This window comes from Glycine max, chromosome 14, assembly GCF_000004515.6.
Source record: "Glycine max cultivar Williams 82 chromosome 14, Glycine_max_v4.0, whole genome shotgun sequence".
Lineage (NCBI taxonomy): Eukaryota > Viridiplantae > Streptophyta > Magnoliopsida > Fabales > Fabaceae > Glycine > Glycine max.
Window position 1 is genome coordinate 18769719 of NC_038250.2, and position 21140 is coordinate 18790858.

Sequence of the window (21140 nt, forward strand, 5' to 3'; positions counted from 1 at the left end):
TCAATTTTTAAAATTTTAATAATTCAAAAACAATATTAATATTGATCATAGATATAAATACGTATGTACGTATGTACACATGTAGTGGTGGCAACGCAAAGGACACTTGTTAAATGCAAGAGAATGCGTTCTCTTTTAATTTAAAATTAAAAATCAAATTTACCAATTCATTTTTTTTTGTTTTAAAAATGAATATAAAAGTATTTTGAAAATTACATAAATTATTTCAATTTTTTATTTGTTAAATACATTTTGTTTTCAGTATAAAAAAATACGTTTTGCTTAAAAAATCAAATATTAAAGACTTGCCGTTATCCCAAACAAACCTTTAGTTTATAAGGTTTTTAGTTCCTAACTTCTAATTTATAAGTTTTCGGTTATTTTTCTTAAATAAAGATTGACATGCAACATTCTTTGATAAAGTGATCTGGTTGACACAGCAACCTCAAGCCGAGAAATACCGCATCTTAAATGTAAGTAACACAAATTCTTTATTTTTTCTTTAAATATAAACAAATATCATTTACCATGTCTTATTTAACGAAACTATTTTTAAAATATTCTTCATTTAATAAAGTCTAAACATTTTTTTATGTTTAATATCAAGATTCAATAATGAAGAATAATTTAGAAAAAATATTTATTTTTAATTGAAAATAACACAGTTTAATGAAGTTAATAAATGTTTTTAATAAGTGTAAAATATGTCTTTTTTTTGCTTATAATCGAGAGGGAAGGAGTATATAAGCTTTTGGCCATGTTTAATAAAATAACTAAAACGTAGCTAAAATTTGGGAATTGTTAAGCTAAATATAGTTAATAAATATAGTAGGAGTTATAAAATTAATTTAGTGGTTGAAGGAGAAGAAATCATGAGTTTAAATCCTCTCATTAACAAAAGTTAACAAATTTATACCTAATATTGACCTTTTCAAAAAAGTAGTTGATAAATATAAGGTGACAGAAAGAAACATGTCCATATAAATTTCTTTTTTTTATTCATAAAAGTGAATTTTAGAATAATTATAATTATAATTTTTAATTGATTTCAAGCTCTTGTATTTTTTATTTGTATACCAATTATTTTAATTATATTTTTACGCGTGATTCTTATTTCTTTTCCTATCACGCATTCTACTTTTAATTTCATATTGTATCAAAATATTTTCAACCAATATAAATTTTTTTAACACAAACTTTAGTAAACTCATACTTTAATTATGCAATTAAAGTGTCCTAAAATAAAATTTTAAAATAATATAAAAAGCTATAATCAATTATGGTCATTTTTTAAGAAATCAATTATAATCAATATCATGAAATAAAGTGATAAATTAAATAAGATAAATATTATAAATAATCAAATGTGAATCATGAAGGTTTTGATGATGTCGAAAAGAATTTACTTGATAATAATTGTCATCATCAAAAGGAAGAGAATGTGAATGTATGAATACAGGTTTTTGATGATACCAAAGTATAATCAAACAAGATTGCTTCAAACAACATTCAAGGTTAAGCAAACAAATATTGCTTCAAGATTGATTCAATGTCAAATAAACAAGATCAGGAAAAAGATAAGGTCTGAGTTTATTTGTTAAAAGAATCTCACTGGTTGATCAGTTTTGGCCTCAAGTAATTATTTTCAACAACTCAAGGCATTCGTAATTGATTACCAGGTATTGTAATCGATTACCAGAGACAAGATTGTAAATGAGTTTTTCAAAAGGGTTTTGGAATTTGAATTTTAAATCTTGTAATCGATTATCAAATGTTTGTAATCGATTACCAGTAACGATACTTCAAAAGACACTTTAAAAAGTCACGATCCTTCAAAATATAATTGTGTAATCGATTACCAGAATCCTATGATCGATTACTAGTGAAAAAATTTCAGAATTTTTTTTTGAAAAGACATATCTCTTCAAACCATTTTGAAAAGACACAATGGGCCTATACACATGTGTCTGACTTCGAAAAGCAAGAGAGATATTATAAGAGAACTTAATTGTCAAATGCTCTCTAAATAACTATGGGCAAAACACTTGCAAATCTATTAAGAATTCTTCTAGGAACTTCAATTTGTATCATTTACTCTAAAGGAGAGAAATCTTTATGTTCATCTCATAAACTCAGTTGTAATCAAGACATTGTTTGTCTCTTGGATTGTCAGAATATTGAACACAAGGGTGAGTGATCCCAAAGTGTGTTCAAAGTCTGTAAAAGATTTACAGAGATAATGAAAAATCTCAAGTGGGTTGGTTGAGGAATGAGGTTAGACACGGGAAGTGACCAAACTAGTATAAATTGAATTTGCATTTTTCTCTTCTCTTATCTTAGTTATTTTATTGCAGTTTACTATGTCTTGCACATTTAAAAGAATATTATTAAATTGATTACTTCTTCTTCTGCATTCTGAACCTATCATATATCATTTAAAAGGGGGTTAAAATTTGTTAGTGAAAAAATTTTGAAACTTAATTCATCCCGTCTTAAGTTATTGAGACTACTTGTCCAACATGAAATGGTTAAAATAAACAATGTGATTAAATTTTTTCAAAAAATAATAGAAAAAAATTCTTTTAATCTATTATTATTAATATCTTGTTGTATATATAATGCCAAAATAATAAAATAAATTATATAAGTACTGTAATATTTACTATATTTTTAATCACCAATATAATATTATAAATGTACGTGACATTCTCATTAATTTTGTTGAAAATTAATTTTAAAGAATTTGATTTATCATTTTTAATATTTTTTCTTCTTCTTAACTACCGTTTTTTTTAGTTGAAGTAGTTTGTTGTCCCTTATCTTTATTTTAGGCTGTAATTTAGTTTTTTATTTTTAAAAAGTTACAAAATGGGTCCCTTATTTATTTTAGGTTGAAAATTAAAGTAATTTTTCATAAAATTTCAAAATTATATTTCTTTTGTTATATGTTATTGATACAAATTTAACAATATGTTATAGTATGAATAGTTTGTTGAAAAATTTAATGGATAATTTTTTATGTGTTATTTCATCTTGATTATGTTTTTTTATTAACAAATCTTGAACTTAATATTTATTTAAGGAGATAGATCGACATTATTCATACCCTTTGGTAAAAAAAATCGAGACTTTTGCTTCAAATTATGAATTTTATTCTATTCAGATCTTCATCATTTACAAGATATTAATTATCATTACATGATTTGTTATTATATGAATAAAAAATACAAGTGTTTGTAATAAAATATAATAAGAAAGATTAGAAAAGTAAAGAATATACGAGGGAGGGTGTGTGAATATACGTTTACATTTACATGTACATGCACGTGCATAGAATAGTATCCGAAGGGAGAGTGAGAGATGACAAGTTGAAGTTGCGCAACAGCGATTGGGCGGAGAAACAGTCTCAACACACAAACACCCACACACCCACGTTGTGTTATGTTATGTCTTATGTCTCCTATATTCATCATATTAATAATTAAACCAATCTAATTAAATAATAATAATTTAACTTCACCGGAATCAACGCTCTCCACTTGGCTTCACAAATCTGAAAGAACACATTAACCACTCCTCTCTTTGTTCTCTTCTTTCCACACTCTGTCCCTGTCGCTGTGTTATTTCATTTTCCCACACTCCCATTCATCATCTTCGTTCTTCTTCTTCGCCCTCCATTTCTTATTTTTCTTTCTTTTCTTTTTTCTTAATTTATTATTTATTCATCTTCGTTTCTTCGCATTGTGCTTTCTTCGATTTTTTCGCTGCGTCCCTCTTAGATCCCTCTCTGGATCACAGGTATTCACATTTTCCCTCTTCTCTCCAATGTTATTTCAATCACTAAATTTAAGATCTGAAATCTGAATCCTCACTCTCTTTTTCATCACACACACATATCGAGAGAGAGAGAACTTTTTTATTTTTATTTTTTTATTGTGTGTGTTGTTTGTCTGACTTAAATTATTTATGTGTTAGGGTTCATAACACGACACTCTTGTGTTTTTGTGCTCTCTTCGTGGATCTTGTTATTTTGTGTTTAGTTTTTGGTAATAATTGAGCTTTAATGATGTTTTTGCGTCTTAATTTGGGTAAGAAGTAGTGGTTAAGATCTGGCTTATGTTTTTTGATTCATTGTTAATGAGATAAAAAATGAATAGTAATGTTGATTGTTATTGGAGTGCTTATTATTCTTATTGTTATCGTGAGTCTCTTTGTTACTTTGGTGTGTGCAATGGCAGTGAGAACAGTGTTGTTGAGTTTGAATAAATTAATGAAGGGGTGTTGATGGATGGTGGATGTATGGGGAAGCTGGTGAGGTACCTCGAACTTAAATGAAGAAGGAACGTGCATGGCCGCAATTCATAAGGAATCTTTTGATCATGGTTGGATCAAGAAGCCGGCCACAGTTGAGGAGGCCTACTTGGATTATTGTTCTGCTTTCCATAGTGTGTGTGTTTCTGATTGCTGCCTATGTTTACCCCCCGCCTAGCCCTTCTTCGTGCTCCGTCTTTTCCTCCCATGGTTGCGGTAGTAGTGCTTTTGAACTGCCTCCAGCTGCTCATACCCGCGAATTGACTGATGCGGAGGTTCAGTCTCGGGTTGTCATTAATGAGATCCTGAACTATTATCCTGTGCAAACCAAGAAACCTAAAGTTGCTTTTTTGTTTTTGACTCCGGGCTCGTTGCCTTTCGAGAAGCTCTGGCACATGTTCTTTCAGGTATGGCATTCCTATTCTATAGAACCTTGCTCTTCTGCCTTCTTTTTTAAGTAATATGGATGCTGTATTTAGACAGTTTATCAATTATTTTTCTCATATTCTTTGTAATTTTATTCTACTACTTGTAGCTTTGGGTTCTTCACCATAGGCATCTGCAGATATAGCCACAGTAGTATTTTGATAGGCACTAGTTTGAGAATGGGACCATAACTAATTTACAGAACAGAAGAATATATTATAGGTCCTGCTCTGTCTTTCTGTTGCTATGTTGAAGCTATGAATACAAATGAGACGAGCACCTTTTACATATAAGAGATGTCTTGGTGGGCAAGACTAATTTCCTTGGTACAAACCAGACAATTTATGATCCCTATTTGGTGGACTGGTTTATTTTAAACAGATAATCTGCTGGCAATTTGTGTTCAAGTTGTGGAGATGAATGGTGGATGGAATCTGGATTTATTTCCTACTATCCATGGTAGAAATTCATTTGGATTACAATGGAAAAACCACTATAAGGGAATGAACAATTTCTGTTGATAAATAACTTTTGTTGGAGATAACTGTCAAACCATTTGTTTGATATTTGATAAGCATTGAAAAAGTCAGCAACATTGCATTTCACTTCTCATTTTAGTTATGAATCTTAATGTTTTGTGAAATTTTCAGTTTTTGTGTGTTAGATATCTTTGCATTTCGCACTAGTTGTTTGTGATTGAACTGTGTCATAACTGTGGACTAAGAAAATCTTGTATTTGGTTGGTTTTATAGAATAGCTTAAAATTATAGCTTTGTTGGGTATGTATGGACTATTTCATTGAGTAAGCTTGGTGTTTAAAGTTTAAACTCTTATAGAGCTAGACCAGAAGCTAGGTATTAACAGCAAAACAAATATAGGAAGTTATTGAGTAATCTCCTCCAAGTCCAACTCTATATCAATGGATATCCAACCAGAAATTAGGTATGCATGCTTTGATGTACCTCTCAGAGTCAGAGCGATCCTTCTATTTTCTCAAGTCTTGTGCTTGGCCTCCTTCCAGATGATTACACTTTCTCCTCCCTTCTCAAGGCCTGTGCAAGGGTAAAGGCACTTCAGGAAGGTAAAAAAACTACATTGCCTTGCTGTTAAATTGGGGTTAGTGATAACATGTATGTGTGTTCAATACTCATAAACACATACTCTGCTTGCAATGACATGGCTACTGCTAGAATGGTCTTTGACAAGATTGATGATCATGTTGTGTCGTGTATAATGCAATCATCTTGAGCTATTTTCAGAATAGCTAGCCCATTGAGGCCTTGGCTTTGTTCAGACAATTGCAGGAGAGTGGCCTCAAGCCAACCAATGCCACCATGCTTGTTGCACTTCTGTCGTGTGCTTTGCTAGGGTCATTGGACTTAGGGATGTGGATCCATGAGCATGTCAGGAAGAATGGGTATGATCAGTATGTTAAGGAAAATACTGCACGTATAGATATGCATGCTTAATGTGGGAGTTTGGATGATGTGGTTTCTGTGTTCAGGGACATGCTTAGGAGACACAGGCATGGTCAGCAGTGATTGTTGCTTATGCAACACATGGGCATGACTTCCAAGCCATATCAATGCTGGAAGAAATGAAGAAGGAAAAAGTGCAGCGTGATGAGATAACTATTTTAGGTATATTGTACTGCATGCCCTCTATTGTGCTGAACAACGAAGTTCCTCACTCTATTGTTTCCTAAGCAACAATTGTATTCTCTTCCTCTCCGGGTCTCTGGTTGCACATGTTTTGTTCATGATCTCACGTTTGGCAAAGACAGTTTAGTTGCAAAATCTCCCAAATTCTTATTCCTTGGTTATTCCCACTCACAAAAAGGTTATTGGGCTTTATTCTTATGATCTCTAGCACTATTTTGTCTCAATTGGTGCCACTTTCTTCAAGACCTGCCCTTTCCTTTCTTCTGCTAATTGTCTACCAATTGAATCCTTCCTTTAGAACTCATCTTTGTCACCAGTCACCACCAATTGCTCTTGCACCTATCACTATCCCTCCATACCCACTTAAGGTTCAGCCTTTCATGCCCACTTCTGATTCCCCCCACCCTTCCTGACCAAACAGAGATTGATTGTCACTTCTTTCGGCAAAAAGTCCTCACAGAAAAACTATGATTAACTTCGTCAGTTCCATAGATTAGCTTACTGACCTCAAATCCCCCAACGTGAATATATTTATAATTATAACAAGCTTGGTGCATATGATTTGTATAATCCAGAGAGGCAGTGTTAGATGTAGCACATTTAACACATGTTGCGCATACTTAAGTTAGTTTTAGCATATGTCCATATTAAGATTTGATTAAATAATATTACTATACCCCACTCGTGAATATAAATATAGTGGTTTGTGGTCTACATTTGACACACAATTAGCAAACCTATTAGTATTGAATGTATGAAGAAAACTCTGGGAGGCTTAGGCCTTAGGGGCAGAGTAGTAGCTTCTAGCATCTCTGAGTTTCTATTTTATTTTCCATGTACTTTTGCTATTTTTTCCCTATCTTTTTGTAATAGAAATTTGAGCATTGTTCTATACCTGTTCCCATAAGGCCAGACCGCAAGAATACCAGGATATATTAATAAAATATCAATTTCAATGCTTGTCATTCTGGAATCTGGATATAAATACCAAGTGCAATTCCTTTTCTTTTGAATGTGATGTAGATATGCTGCTTCCTTTATATTTGAATTGTACTTGTTACCAAATGCAGGGTCATGAGGGAAAATTCTCTGTTTATGTACATTCATCAAAGGAAAAACCAATACATGTCAGCCCCTTCTTTGTTGGCCGAGACATTCACAGTGAACCGGTATGGTGTATAGCATTGAATATATGATTTACAGGCACTTTTATATGACAGTTTCAAGTTCCAACATAAGCTAAGGATGATAAAAAATGTGGATCATATATAGAATTTAATGTATACTTTTAATAACATAACTTAACAATTGATCGAAATTTGAGGACATTATCACACAAATCTCTCATAGTCTCTTTATTTTGTTGCTCTCTGTTTTCATACGATCATATTTACTCCGTTTTTTCTATTAGCTGTACCAAAGCTGCCCCTTTGTCTCTCAACTAAGCCTGGAGAGTTCATGTGGGACATGTATTTTTTGTATATACACAAAAGAATATAGTGGTTCTCCTAATAAACAGTACATGAATTTCCCTCTTAAGAGGATAGCATGAGAGTCTCTTTCTAATTGGAGCCAGAACTATAAGGACACTGAACATCAGAGAAAATAAACAGAAAAAACTTTCTTCTATTCTTATGATTACCTGGTACTCAACATGCATCCAATTTTCATAAGGTCTTTCCATCTGTTTCTTTGTGCCAACTGGTTTTCAATTTCTTTCAGGTAGGCTGGGGAAAAATTTCTATGGTTGAGGCAGAAAGGAGACTTTTGGCACATGCACTTTTAGACCCTGATAACCAACATTTTGTCTTATTGTCTGAAAGGTACTTTTGTTTTCTAGTTCTTTTTCGCTGTTAAGTCATGATTTGTGGGATTTAATCTAATCAACTGCAATTCATTTTTGCTTCAGTTGTATACCTGTGCGCCGCTTTGAATTTGTGTACAACTACTTATTATTAACAAATGTCAGCTTTATTGACAGGTAATAAAATATAAAACAATTTTCTTCAAATTAGTTTATGAAACTCTTAACTTATTCCTTTCATCAAAGATTCTACCCTGCTGAATTTTTGGATGGTAATATGGATTAATCTTTCTCTACTCCCCCCCTCCTCCCTTTTTGGATAAAGCTATGTGGATCCTGGTCCTCATGGAAATGGCAGGTATATAGAACATATGCTGCCTGAAGTAGAAAAGAAGGATTTCCGAAAGGGTTCACAGGTATAATTTCTACGGATGTTGATATCTGCCTGTACTAGAAAATTTTAGCATCTATTCAATTGCAGTGTTTCATTGAGGTCACTCTTCTCTTCTGCTATCCCTTTCACTTAGCATTGCATGGCTAATCTGGTTTGCAAGAAGCCAACTGCCTACTTTTATGACTTGTTTCTCCCATCATTGTTTTCTATATACCCTGATTTGTATTTACATCTACAGATTGTAGAAACAATGGGAACATCATTGGTTTCAGTTATAAAGTATTTTTTCCTCTTTATAATATGATTGATGTCACTGAGGAATTCATTTATGTCCCATTTTGCTGTCCTTTCCTTTATCAGGCAATCCTTCATGATGTGCACTATGAAAAAAAGAAAAACAATAGCTTGTTTTTTTCACTGTTTCATAAATTCTACGTGATATATTACCTATTTATAATTTAATGCCTAAGAGTTGTTGTTGGACAATATAACTGTCTTCCAGTCATTTTAAGTTGTCAAATTTCATTCTTAGTTTGTGAAACTTACACCTGGCAGAAGTTTTTGACTTCAGAGTGTACTTTCTTTTGGTTATTCATGTCTCCTCTAAAATGCATAACCATTCATCATAGTCAAAATTTGCAAGAAAATTGGGTTTTATATTACAAATAAAGAATTGTAAGGAACCATTGAAAACTTTTCTGCCATGCAGCTGATTTGGATCTTGTGGTTTCTCATGCAGTGGTTCTCAATGAAACGGCAGCATGCTATTATAGTTATGGCAGATAGTCTCTATTTTACAAAATTCAAGCACCATTGCAGGGTACTATGTTGTTAAGAACCACTTGTTTATTTGTATGCTGACTGGATGAATTGTTTGATTGGTATTATTCCTATGATCTTATCATCTTTGTTAAGAATGGTAGTGTAGGTAAATGCATATATGATTTCTGAACTACAATAGCCCAGTTATATTCAAATATTTTTGTCCACTGTCTTTTAGAAATCAAATTTTTTAACTTACTAAGAAATCCCCTTGATTAGCATTTTACTGCAGGATATAATAAGTTTCTAAATTGTAATTAGCTTACGCATGATTAAGTTTGCCGGAAGATTATAAAGATTTCCTGGACATAATTATCAGTAGCTTTTTGATATCTAATACCCAGCAATAAAATATATTGGTTCTTCGTTCTTCTGCTTTTTAGTTATTCCTCATGTGTAAATATATTTCTTCATTTGCTATTAAGAAATGCATATGCTAAAAGTATGACGTCACTGATAATTTTTTATTCAGATATAAGTAGTGTGCTTGCTTGCAGCATGCATGAGTTTTTATGATTTTCTGAAAGTAAATGTGCTTCTCTTGATAATTTGACTGACAGTCGGACAGTTAATTTTATTTTGTTTATGCTGATGAGCAAAGTCACTGTAGCATTACTTCAACAATTATTTTTTACTTTCATTCTTTCACGAGTTAGTATTTATACTGTTTCCTGTTTATGCTATTTTTGGAAATTGTTGGAAGGATATATAAAGATAGATTCACTAACAAAATACTGTTCATGCTTTTAACTTCCAGCCAAATATGGAGGGAAACCGCAACTGCTATGCTGATGAGCATTATCTGCCAACCTTCTTTACTGTCAGTGCACCAATCTGTTCTCTTTTAAATTGCAATGATAGGCATCTATCTCACTCGCAGCTAACTCATTTGGTGTGTATTTAGATGCTTGATCCTGGTGGAATCGCAAATTGGTCGATAACATATGTTGATTGGTCTGAAGGAAAATGGCATCCAAGGTCATTCAGAGCTCGGGATATTACATATCAAGTCATGAAAAACATAGCAGTATGTGGCAAATTTTACTCATTCCCTTCAGATGTGTGTTTTTTTTTTTTTGCTCATGTTGAATCTTCAAACCATTTTTTTTTCATGTTTCCCATGAGTGGCATGGTGTTAAAACTGGACAAAACTTATGTGCAGTCTTTTTATGCGTTTTGGGTATTGCTGTCTAGGATTTCAATTATGTGTAATAATGGTTAGAACAGGTTATTGAGGCGAAACTTAGATTATGATTGAAGAATAACACTGAAAGTACTTAAGGAATTGTACCTAAGTTTCATCTTAATGAATTATACTTGAAGCCTATTTGTGACCTGCTCAGTAAGAAGTTCCAAGTTTATTATTGCATACCGTGCCACCCATACCAGCCATTGCCTACCACCTAGAAGATTTTATCTTCTTAATCAGTTATTTTGCCTCTTTCGCATTTTTGTTATTTTACTTTTAACCATACTAATTTTGCCTTAAAAATTTCCCCATGAACCCTAATAACTTGGAAAATGTTTGGACATCGGTAGAGGTATTTGCACCGGTGAGAGAAAGAAATAGAAGAGAGAAGTGATAAATGTGATGAGTGATATGATTTGATAAGGAGAGAAATGAGGTAGAGGTGGCAATGAGGCGGGTGTAGGTAGTAGTCCCTCATCACCTGCCGGTATTCATACAGGTATCTGTTAAGCGGGTATATGTGAATATTTGTTAAAATATAACATTTTAAAGAATTAAAAATAAAATAATATTAAAAATAAACAATTTTGAAACATATATTTATAATAATCCCGTAGAGGATTTTACATGCGAATTTCAGTGAATACTTTTTTTTTGTCATCTCTGATGAGAGGTGTCAATTTGGTGTTTAGACTGGTGTCCAAAAAATGCAACTTTAATAACTTTGAAGAATTATGGAGTATAGAAAATAAGGAAAATAAAATAGAAAATTTACTTAAGTGAATTATTTTTTCCAGAATTTCACTTGTGTTAAAAAGTAGATTGTATTTAATTATATGATGGACTCAACATAATTTTCTAGGAGTCTTGTGATGGAAGCTGAGTGACTGGGCTGATAGTTTTAGTTATAGGAGAATCTCCTCAACAGTGAGGATTTGAGTGTATTCGAGATGAACTTGTTACTTGTAATTTCATTGATCTGAATGAACTTGCTTTCTATTTCCCTCATGACCCTTGTCTATTTTTCTTCTTTCTATTTTTTATTTGCACACCTAGTTACTTCCATGTCTCTTGTTGCTTCATGGTTCTAAAACAGCATTTATCCTGAATTCTGCTTAATGACGTGATTTCATTCGCTGCAGTACATTGACGAAAGTCCACATTTTACAAGTGATGCAAAGGTACGAATCTCATTCCTCTATATAATGTGATATTGCTTCTACTTCTTGAGAAGGAATGCATTGTTATTTAATTTGCTTTTCATCGCCTTGCAGAGAACAGTGGTGATTACACCTTGCGTGTTGAATGGCTCGAAACGATCATGCTATCTATTTGCCCGGAAGTTTTTCCCAGAAGCTCAGGATAAATTGATCCAACTCTACTCTAATTCTACTATATTCTAAAGTATTTATGTTTCTCATCATTCTTTGGTGAATCAACACCATGTGATCCCCGGCCTCACCATCATGCACATACCGAATTGTTTTGAGAAGTGCCCAATGTCAACTGGAAAAATTTCTTAGGAAGACAAAGAAGCTGATTCAGTTAAGATTTGCTTGTCTGGGGCTGGAAGGAACTGCTCAGCTTGTCTTGTTGGATAATTTGCTGTTCCTATTGTACTTTTTTTTAAGTATTTAAAACAATCATAGATTCTCCTGAAGGATAAAAAGTTTTAGTATCCTTGATAGAGATTAGAGAGGGAGGGATAAGGTTTGATTTTGATTTTGTCTCTGGAAGCTAACTGTCACTTATGACTGTTATTGCATTGAAAATTTTTCTGCACTCACGCATTAAATGTTACTTGATGAATGGTTCAGCAGCTATGCGGAGAATTTTGCAAAGAACGAAGTATTTTGTTTTAGAAATTGATAAATGTATGGTTTTATGCGACGATTTTTTTCTTAAAATTTATTGAGCGTGTAGTATTTGGTTATATTTTAGTACATGTGCAGGCGAGTTTGGTGTGAAAGCAAAAATCGAGATGAGAATTTTAATTCACGAGTTTTATCAGTAAAACTTTGTATTAAACGTCAATGAATGCGCATAAAATTGTATTTTTATAGATGTTCTCTTTCTCTATAATATAAAAAACAGAATAATGTCACGAGTCCTTATTAAGTTAACACTGCAAATCTCTTAATTTATAACTAAAATAATATTTAGACTATTATTTTATAATAGCACAAAATCAAGACACTTGTAAAAAATACTAATAAAAGATTATAAGGAGGGATTAAGTTATTTTAAGAGTAACTTTAAAAGAATTATTTTTTATTATTGTCATTTATTTTCTTAAATTTTAATGGTTAAGATTAAATACTCATCACAATCATTAGATTTAGATTTTAAGAAAATGAATATCAAGGATGAAGAGTAATTCTTTAGAGTTTTTATTTTATTTTAAGAAAGTAACTTTATAGAGTAATTCTTGGAGTAAATTGATCCCTTCTCAAATATTGCATAAGTCATATAAGTAATAACATGATAAATAATATTATAATGAATAAAAATGATAAAAACTAACATACTTTGGTTCTAGAAGGATCCTTGCTATCTGAAGGTATGAGAGGATTATTGTATACAATTTTATCCTTGCATATTAAATAGGCTTGAAGGTATGAGAGGATTATTGTATACAATTTTATCCTTGCATATTAAATAGACTTAAATATGTTTATCATACTTGAAAAATAGGCCATTTTTAATTTACTACCTCTAATTCACTTTTGGTCATCTACATACTTTAATTTTTTTTATGTTTCAATGTAGTATCTGTTGTTAGTCTCATTTTATTAAGTGATGACATGACAGATGGAATACCACGTCATCAAGCTTAATTACTAACACGTCATCACTCTCTTTGCACTCACTCTTCCATTTTCCCACAACACCACCACCACCACCACCATGCTCTCTTCCATTTCCCCACAAAAAACAGCATTCACCTGATTTTCCCTCACTTTCTCGGCGGCCAAACACTATTCTCTGCCGCGCTCCAGTTCTCTTCGTCACAATCAACGGTCTTTAGCGTAGATCTAGGCTCCGAAGTGAAGGTGGTGGTGACGAACCTTAATCCTCAGTGAGGAGGTCGCATGCCTTGCCGTACACTACCTGCATAAGGTCTATTCCCGAATGTGCGACCTCATCGCCAAACCCTACGCCTCTGCGCAAAGGACTTTTGACTCAATGTACTTGCCATTCAATGCAAAGGAAGATTCATGAGGCGACGTGAATTTCCTTAGTGAAAACGGCGATGTCGTTTACTCCCAGTGAAGTTGGTTGCCATGGTGTTAGGTTACACAGTCGTGATGGCGAAGTGCATTGGACTCACCAGAGTGTTGTAGAAGATGTAACACCTTGGAATTTCCTTCTACATTTTTTTACATGTGTAAAAAATTTCACTATTAAAGACTAGAAAATGTAAATTTTACATTGTGTAATTTAATTATATGACCGTGTGATTTAATTTATGCTCTGTATGATACTAATTGTATAAGTTTAGAGTTAGTTTTATTTATTTTTAGTATGAACATTTTACTTAGTTAGTTGGCAGAAATTATAAACTGCTTGAATAAAAATTCCATATGTAACTAAATTACACCACACACTCAGCAATAGTGTAATTTAACTCTCTGTGAGAGTGTTCTCAGTGTGAGGATCACTCTGGGTACACGAATTCCTAGGGAGATTAGCACAATAACCTAGGCAATTAAGATAAGATTTACTAGTTTTGGTAAAAAACAAAAATACCCATTTTTGGTAGTTTTGCAAAAAGCAAAACTACCTATTTGTGGTATGCCTTGGCACGTTCAAATTGGCTTCCAAGGGGGTCATTTAAAGTGTCACTAAGCCTTGTAAAAGAGAGTCTACACCATAGCTTATTGACCTTTGTGAAAAAAAATCTTTTGTAGTTTTATCCCTTCATTTTTTTTGCATGAAATTAAAGCTTGAGGGAGGGGAGTTCAGTTGTTGTTCTTCTTCTTCCCTGCTGGTTCTTTGTGTTCTCGAGCCCTTGAGTCACCAAGTTTGGGTAAATGAGCTTCATTCTTCATCCTAGGCTTGATTCCTCTTCATTCTCTTGTTCTAGTTTCTATAATAACTTGGAATTGTCATTTTTGTTTTACTCATGAAGGGAAACTTTGAAAAACATGAATATTCTTCATTCTTCTTTCTAAATTTCGTGGAGTCTACAGGAGGTAAGGGGGAGTCTCTCCAACTCTTGAACCATGTTTTGAGATATTTTCATTGATTTTTTGATGCCCAAAATTAGTTCTTTGCATGTTAAAACGTAGAGTTAGTCTTAAATTTCACACAAATCGGAGTTTCCTAGCAAAAGTTACAAATAAAACAAGTTTAAGGACCTTTAGTAAAATGAAAATCTGCCACGAATTTGGACTAAGAGTTACAATAGTATGGACTATTTTTTATTAAGGTTTTGACCTAAAAAATGAGTTTTTTAGGTTTAAAAATGTAGGGTAGCATATAAGATTTGCGAAAATACAACTCACAGAGCACTGAAAGCACTAAACATAAGCTAGGAGTGAAACTATGAAAAATTGAGTGACAATGAGATTTTTTTACAATAAATAACTTAACTTTTGAATCCGTGCCTTTGTATAAATTATCTTAGAATTATTTATTTCCTGGAATTGTTGATATATTTATTCTATATTGTTAAGATAAATGCGAGATCTGATGACTGATATATGTTTTGAAAGTGTGATATTTCTCTGATGATAGAATTACTGAAATGCGTACCTATATTCTATTATGATTATTGAATGATAAAATCGACAGAATGTGAACTTCGACAATTATATCTATGGCATGCAAATTTATTTTATAATATATATTGTCTGCATATTGTTATTTTTGTTTGTATGTGATGTGGTTTGGTTTCGGGGGCGTTCAACCCTCGGCAAATTATTTGTTATGTCTGGTTAGATAGCCATAATTACAATTGTTATGTTGTCCGATTATTTTGTGTGACAAGTGGTTTTACCGCTTAAGGGGCCATGACTGGTTCCCTCAAAGTAGTACATAGGCCCAGGCACCGTCTCTCTTTCTTGTTTGTTTGTATGTATCCGTTGATGCATGTGGCATGAGGGCTACACACATAATGCAACAACAACAATCAAGAGGATTGTATAGAGATTGAGAAACCATAGGTTCTATTTCCTTCTGCGAGAAGGTGAGGTTACGTTGAAGAAGTGGATGATGGACATAGATACACTGGGGTATGATGGGCGGAGAGGTTCGAAGAACCTAGGGGAATTAGTGAGTGGTAACTACTCGACATTTGGTGCACTCGTTTAGCATGGGTAACTCACAGACCTCACTTTGCTACTCCTGACGGGCTCCGAGACTATGCTTTTTGAGTTGGGAGATGAGGGGTCGGTGTACGATGTATCTGTATGTAGTGATCGCTCCTGAGTGTCATCTACATGGTTTAGTAAGACCATTGAGACCTGTGAGGATTGGTGGTAGTGATTGGGTCTAATGGTGAATTAAGTGTGATAGTTACGCACTTAGGATGCGAGAGTGTTGTTTGTTTAGACAACCACACACAATGGTTACATTGATTGTATGGTTTAATTATTTTTTTTACTATTTCCTGTTGTTTGTGGCATTCGATGAGTGGAGGACTCACCCCTACAACCAACAACTTTCAGGTATTGACGATGCCGAGTACACAAAGGCGTCTGCGGGCTTAGTGTAGCTCACAAAGAGAGCAGGTATGGCCCTGCACTGTAACACGTACTACACGTTAGTGCCAACTGTTAGACCAGATATAATGTGCATTGAGTACACCCACTGGAGGTTACTGAGGTGACCATTGAGACATGTCGTCCGAGGAGATGGAAGAGTACCGGGAACTACTGAGGTAGTTGAAATAGACGTTTGAGGAGGAGAGTGATGATTCTTTCGAGGACACATCTTAGTTAGTTCTGTACTTCTAGTGTGATAAGTGGTCTGCTTTGGTCTTAGTTTCTTTATTGTTTTGATGTATTTTGAGAAATATTTTCTCCACAAACATATATTTTGTTGTAACGGGGATGAAAAATGTATTTTGTTTATTATTACATTATTATGGGTTGTATTCGTATATTTCTCTGTGACACTACAAGTTTTATTTTAGTTATGTATGGAAACCAAATTACTCTACATCTGCATTTATTTTAATTTGATGCAAGTATTTAACATTTTCTGACTATCGTGGTTTGTTTTATAAAAAAAGAGTATAGGAAGATACTTTATTATTCATAAGTAACGATAAGAAAAAGGTGACACACATTTCTAAAATAAATTAAATTAAAGTGATTTCAAGAAATATTTTTAATTTAAAATTTAAGGCATTACAGAAGAAGCCAGGGAGGGGCCCACAGTTGGGGCTGGAAGAGGCACTAACACAAGGGGTGGAGCTAGTGTTGTCAAAGTCTTTGAAGAAAAGGGATTTGCCATTGTTGACTTCTAATCAATCAAACAAAACAACAAAATCAAAATAAACATAGACCCAAGCCAACGCCATAACAATCATCAACAAAAAAAGATACAAGATAAAAGGGGTTGATCAATTACCAAGCAAATCCTCAGGATCCCACTTATACACATCAGTTTCACAAATCACGTTGAGCTTCAGCCTCTTCCCACAAATCTTCCACTTCAGATAGTACATCACCAACTCCTCATCTATGGGATGGAAGCGAAAACTCGGCATTGACGACATCATCTAGCTAAAACAACCAGTGGAACCAGCTCCCAAAGCCTCACCCATTCTTGATCGCCAGAAAAAAATAAATAACCATTGATCACCCAACACCAAAAATGGAAACTTTTTTAAACAAAACCAGAAATCCCCCAACACGATTGGAGCCTTCGAGTATACAAAATAAGCGATCGAGTAGAGTTAAAAACCCTAATTGGAGAAATCAAGTTAGGGGGAAATAAAAAAAGGAAACCAAAATTATTGAAATCAAGAAGTGGCAAATTCGAAATCCTACAACGGCTTCCAGGTTCGTGTTATTATGAGGTTGGAAGGGGTGCTGACATTTTTTGAATTGGATTTTTAAAATAAATAAAATAATAAATAATGACATGGCTTTAATTTGGCTACATGTTAAGTGGTTAGGCTCGATGACATGACACTCCATCTGCCACGTCATCACTTAACAGAATAAGACTAACAACATGTATTACATTGAAAAAATAATTCTAGGTACGTAAATGACCAAAAGTGAACTTTAGATAATAACTTGAAAATGACTTATTTTCCAGGTATGTAAAACATATTTAACTATTAAATAATATTTTGGGTAAATGACCATTTTGGTCCTTGTAAGTGTAAGCGCTAACAAATTCATTCCTGAAAGATGAAAATTTTGAATTTAGTCCTCAAATGTGAAGAAGAAAGTGATATGATCCAGCAAGGGTCCAATGAATTCAAATAACTTTTGCAATGGATGAAAGACTCAATGACCAAAGCAAGACCGAAAAGAACTAAGAAGCCTTTCCAAAGCTTAGTCATGCAAGTGCCCAAACCAAGAGTTGTCTCATTTGTAGAACTTGAAGATAAATTCAGAAAACTTAAAGACAATAATTTCAAGAGCACAATGAGCCCAAGAGTTCATACTCAAGATGCATCTAAGGGCTGGAGTTTATTTGGATGGGTTACATAGCTTTTGGTCAAAAGAATAATTAAGGCCCATTTTCTAATTTCCCTTTAATTTTTGTATTTTATTTTCATGTAATAAGTTTAGATGGTTATTGACATCTTTTAGGTCAGTTTTTATGTTTTTAGGCTTTCCAAGTTATTATAGTGGTTAGTGGGGATTTATTGCTAGTGGATATTTAATGTTAATGGGAATTTAATTCTAAGTGGGAATTTAATTCTAAGTGAAAATTAATTCCTAGTGGTATGTTTAGAAGGAAACCTAGCCTATAAATAGTAGGAACTTTGTAGCTTTGAGGAAGATTTGAGTCTAAATGAAAGTTTGAGTTTTCTCCCTTTTGTGAGAGCTTCCTTTGGTTCTTGGCTAAAAAGATGAATCTGATCTTATCAAGGCAACTTGTGGCGATCAAATTTATGCCTTATCACTCACCTTCTCACCTATTTCTAGAGTATGGCGTCAATATCCTTCTCTAAAAGAAAACTAAGTTAATTTCTAAGTCTGAAAACTTCAAGCCGATTCGTCCTGTTTTCGTGTTCATATCATTTGGTATCAGAGCTTCGGCTCCTTGATGTTCAGGTTTGAGTTTTTTTCTATGTTCTAATCCTTCTTTTCATTTTTTCTAGTTCTTATTCTTTAGTTTGTGTTCATCTTGTTTTCTTATCTATTCCATTTTGTTCTATTTTCTTTTTGTCGCGTTTCATTTTCCTTTTGTGGTTCCTTGTTCTTGTTTTGTGTCTTTGCTCTTCTCTTCATCTTCTTTGTGTTCAACATCAAATTTTAAGTTGAATTTTGAGTTTTGCTTTTTTTTTTTTAAAAAAAGGAGAGAAATTTTGCACAAAGAAAGAGCAAAAAATAAAGAGAAATATGATTGCTCTTATTTTTATTCTAACCCATTGTTTGATTGTCATGATCATCTTGTGAAAAGATTAGAAGAATTGTTTCAAAAGGAGGAAAGCAAAACATCAAATGAATATCAACTTGAGTTTTCAAAGACACTTGATGTTGCAACCAAGGGGAATTATCCTTTCCAAGTGGTTGAAAAGATCAATGATACTGCTTATAACCTTCAGTTTCATGGTAAGTATCAAGTCAATGCCACTTTTATTGATGTTGACTTCACTTTTTTTCATGTAGCTGATGAACTCGATTTGAGGACAAATATTTTTGAAGAGGGAGGGAATGATATGATCCAACAAGGGTCCAATGACTTCAAATATCTTTTGCAATGGATGAAAGCTCCAATGACCAAAGCATGACCGAAAAGAACTAAGAAGCCTTTCCAAATCTTAGTCATGCAAGTTCTCAAACCAAGAATTGTCTCATTTGTAGAACTTGAAGATAAATTCAGCAAACTTAAAGACAATAATTTGAAGAACACAATGAGCGCAAGAGTTTGTACTTAAAATGCATCTATGGGGTGGAGTTTATTTGGATGGATTACATAGCTTTTGGTCAAAAGAATTAATTAAGGCCCATTTTCTAATTTTCCTTTAATTTTCATATTTTATTTTCATGTAATAAGTTTAGATGGATGTTGGCCTCTTTTAGGTCAGTTTTTATGTTTTTAGGCTTCCCAAGTTATTATAGGGGTTAGAGGGGTTTTATTGCTAGTGGATATGTAGTGTTGGTGGGAATTTAATTCGAAGTGAGAATTTAATTCTAAGTGGAAATTAATTCCTAGTGGGATGTTTAGAAGAAAGCCTAGCCTATAAATAGTAGGAACTTTGTAGCTTTGATGCAAATTTGAGTCTAAATAAAAGTTTGTGTTTTCTCTCTTTTGTAAGAGTTTCCTTTGGTTCTTGGGTAAAGAACGAAACCTGATCTTATCAAGACAACTTATTGTTAGACAAGTGGCCTCAGATATCTTAAGAAGGGGGGGTTGAATTAAGATATTCCAAACTACTTCCCCAATTAAAAATCTATTTCACTTTTTATTCAAGTTATAAAATCCCTTAATAATGAACTTCTTAAATATTGATTCAAATAAAGCAATTTGAATATGAATATAAAGCAATAATAAACAAAGGAGATTAAGGGAAGAGAAAGTGCAAACTCAGATTTATACTGGTTCGGCCACACCCTTGTGCCTACGTCCAGTCCCCAAGCAACCCGTTTGAGAGTTCCACTATCTTGTAAATTCCTTTTACAAGTTCTAAACACACAAGGACAATCCTTCCTTTGTGTTTAGAATTCCTTTACAACAAGAGACTCACGATCTCTTAATCCCTTAGAGAATGAGAAGAAGAAGAAGAATGAATCTCTCTAGAAAGAGATAGATTTTACAGATTGAGCACTCAAATAATTCCTTAATGAATTGCAATTGAATTGGCCAAGGAATTCTTAAGAGGATAAAAATGATTTTGCTCTTTGAGAGGATAAACACTTTTGTTCTGAAAAACTCTCTGCAAATTCGTGTTATAAGTCACATATATATAGACCAATGGTAGTCATGAATAAAGCCTTTGAAAAGTTGTGACTCTTAGAAATATTTTTCTGAAAATCCTGTCTGGTAATCGATTACAGGAATTGTGTAATCGATTATGGCTTTTAAAATTTGAATTAAAATGTTTATAAACTGCTGGTAATCGATTACCAAAATTGTGTAATCGATTACACTGTCTAAAATTTCGAATTCAAATTTTAGTAGCTGTTATAAAACATATTTGGCCACTGGTAATCGATTACATCCTCTGGTAATCGATTACCAGAGAATAAATTCTTTGAAAAACACTTTTTAGTTTAAATTACTTGGCCAAACCTTTGCAAATTCAATTACGAATTCCCTTCCCAATATACTAGTGATCATCTTGATGTTGTGACTTGTAATCTTGAAGTATTGCCTTGAATTTAATCTTGAAAAGCC

The 21140-nt window shown here is 33.1% G+C and overlaps 1 protein-coding gene across 2 annotated transcripts; it reads left to right on the forward strand.

Moving 5' to 3' along the window:
* Nucleotides 1-3394: 3394 nt before the first annotated feature.
* LOC100788165 (glycosyltransferase BC10) lies at nucleotides 3395-12389 on the forward strand. Of its 2 annotated transcripts, none has more exons than XM_003544586.5 (11): nucleotides 3395-3798; nucleotides 4277-4718; nucleotides 7469-7567; nucleotides 8121-8221; nucleotides 8308-8379; nucleotides 8528-8618; nucleotides 9336-9416; nucleotides 10176-10238; nucleotides 10323-10445; nucleotides 11750-11788; nucleotides 11882-12389. In XM_003544586.5, the coding sequence occupies exons 2-11, from the start codon at nucleotides 4332-4334 to the stop codon at nucleotides 12008-12010; spliced, it is 1185 nt and encodes a 394-aa protein (XP_003544634.1). In that variant the 5' UTR covers nucleotides 3395-3798; nucleotides 4277-4331; the 3' UTR covers nucleotides 12011-12389. The 2 variants fall into 2 exon arrangements, with proteins under 2 accessions (XP_003544634.1, XP_006596144.1); XM_006596081.4 differs by having other exon boundaries at nucleotides 3410-3798; nucleotides 4239-4718.
* The last annotated feature ends 8751 nt before the right edge of the window (nucleotides 12390-21140 follow it).

Coding starts and splice junctions, on each gene's coding strand:
- LOC100788165 (XM_003544586.5), top strand. CDS start 4,332: ATGAAGAAGGAACGTGCATGGCCGCAATTCATAAGGAATCTTTTGATC. Junction 10,446..11,749: donor AAGTCATGAAAAACATAGCA/GTATGTGGCAAA, acceptor CATTCGCTGCAG/TACATTGACGAAAGTCCACA. Junction 11,789..11,881: donor ATTTTACAAGTGATGCAAAG/GTACGAATCTCA, acceptor ATCGCCTTGCAG/AGAACAGTGGTGATTACACC.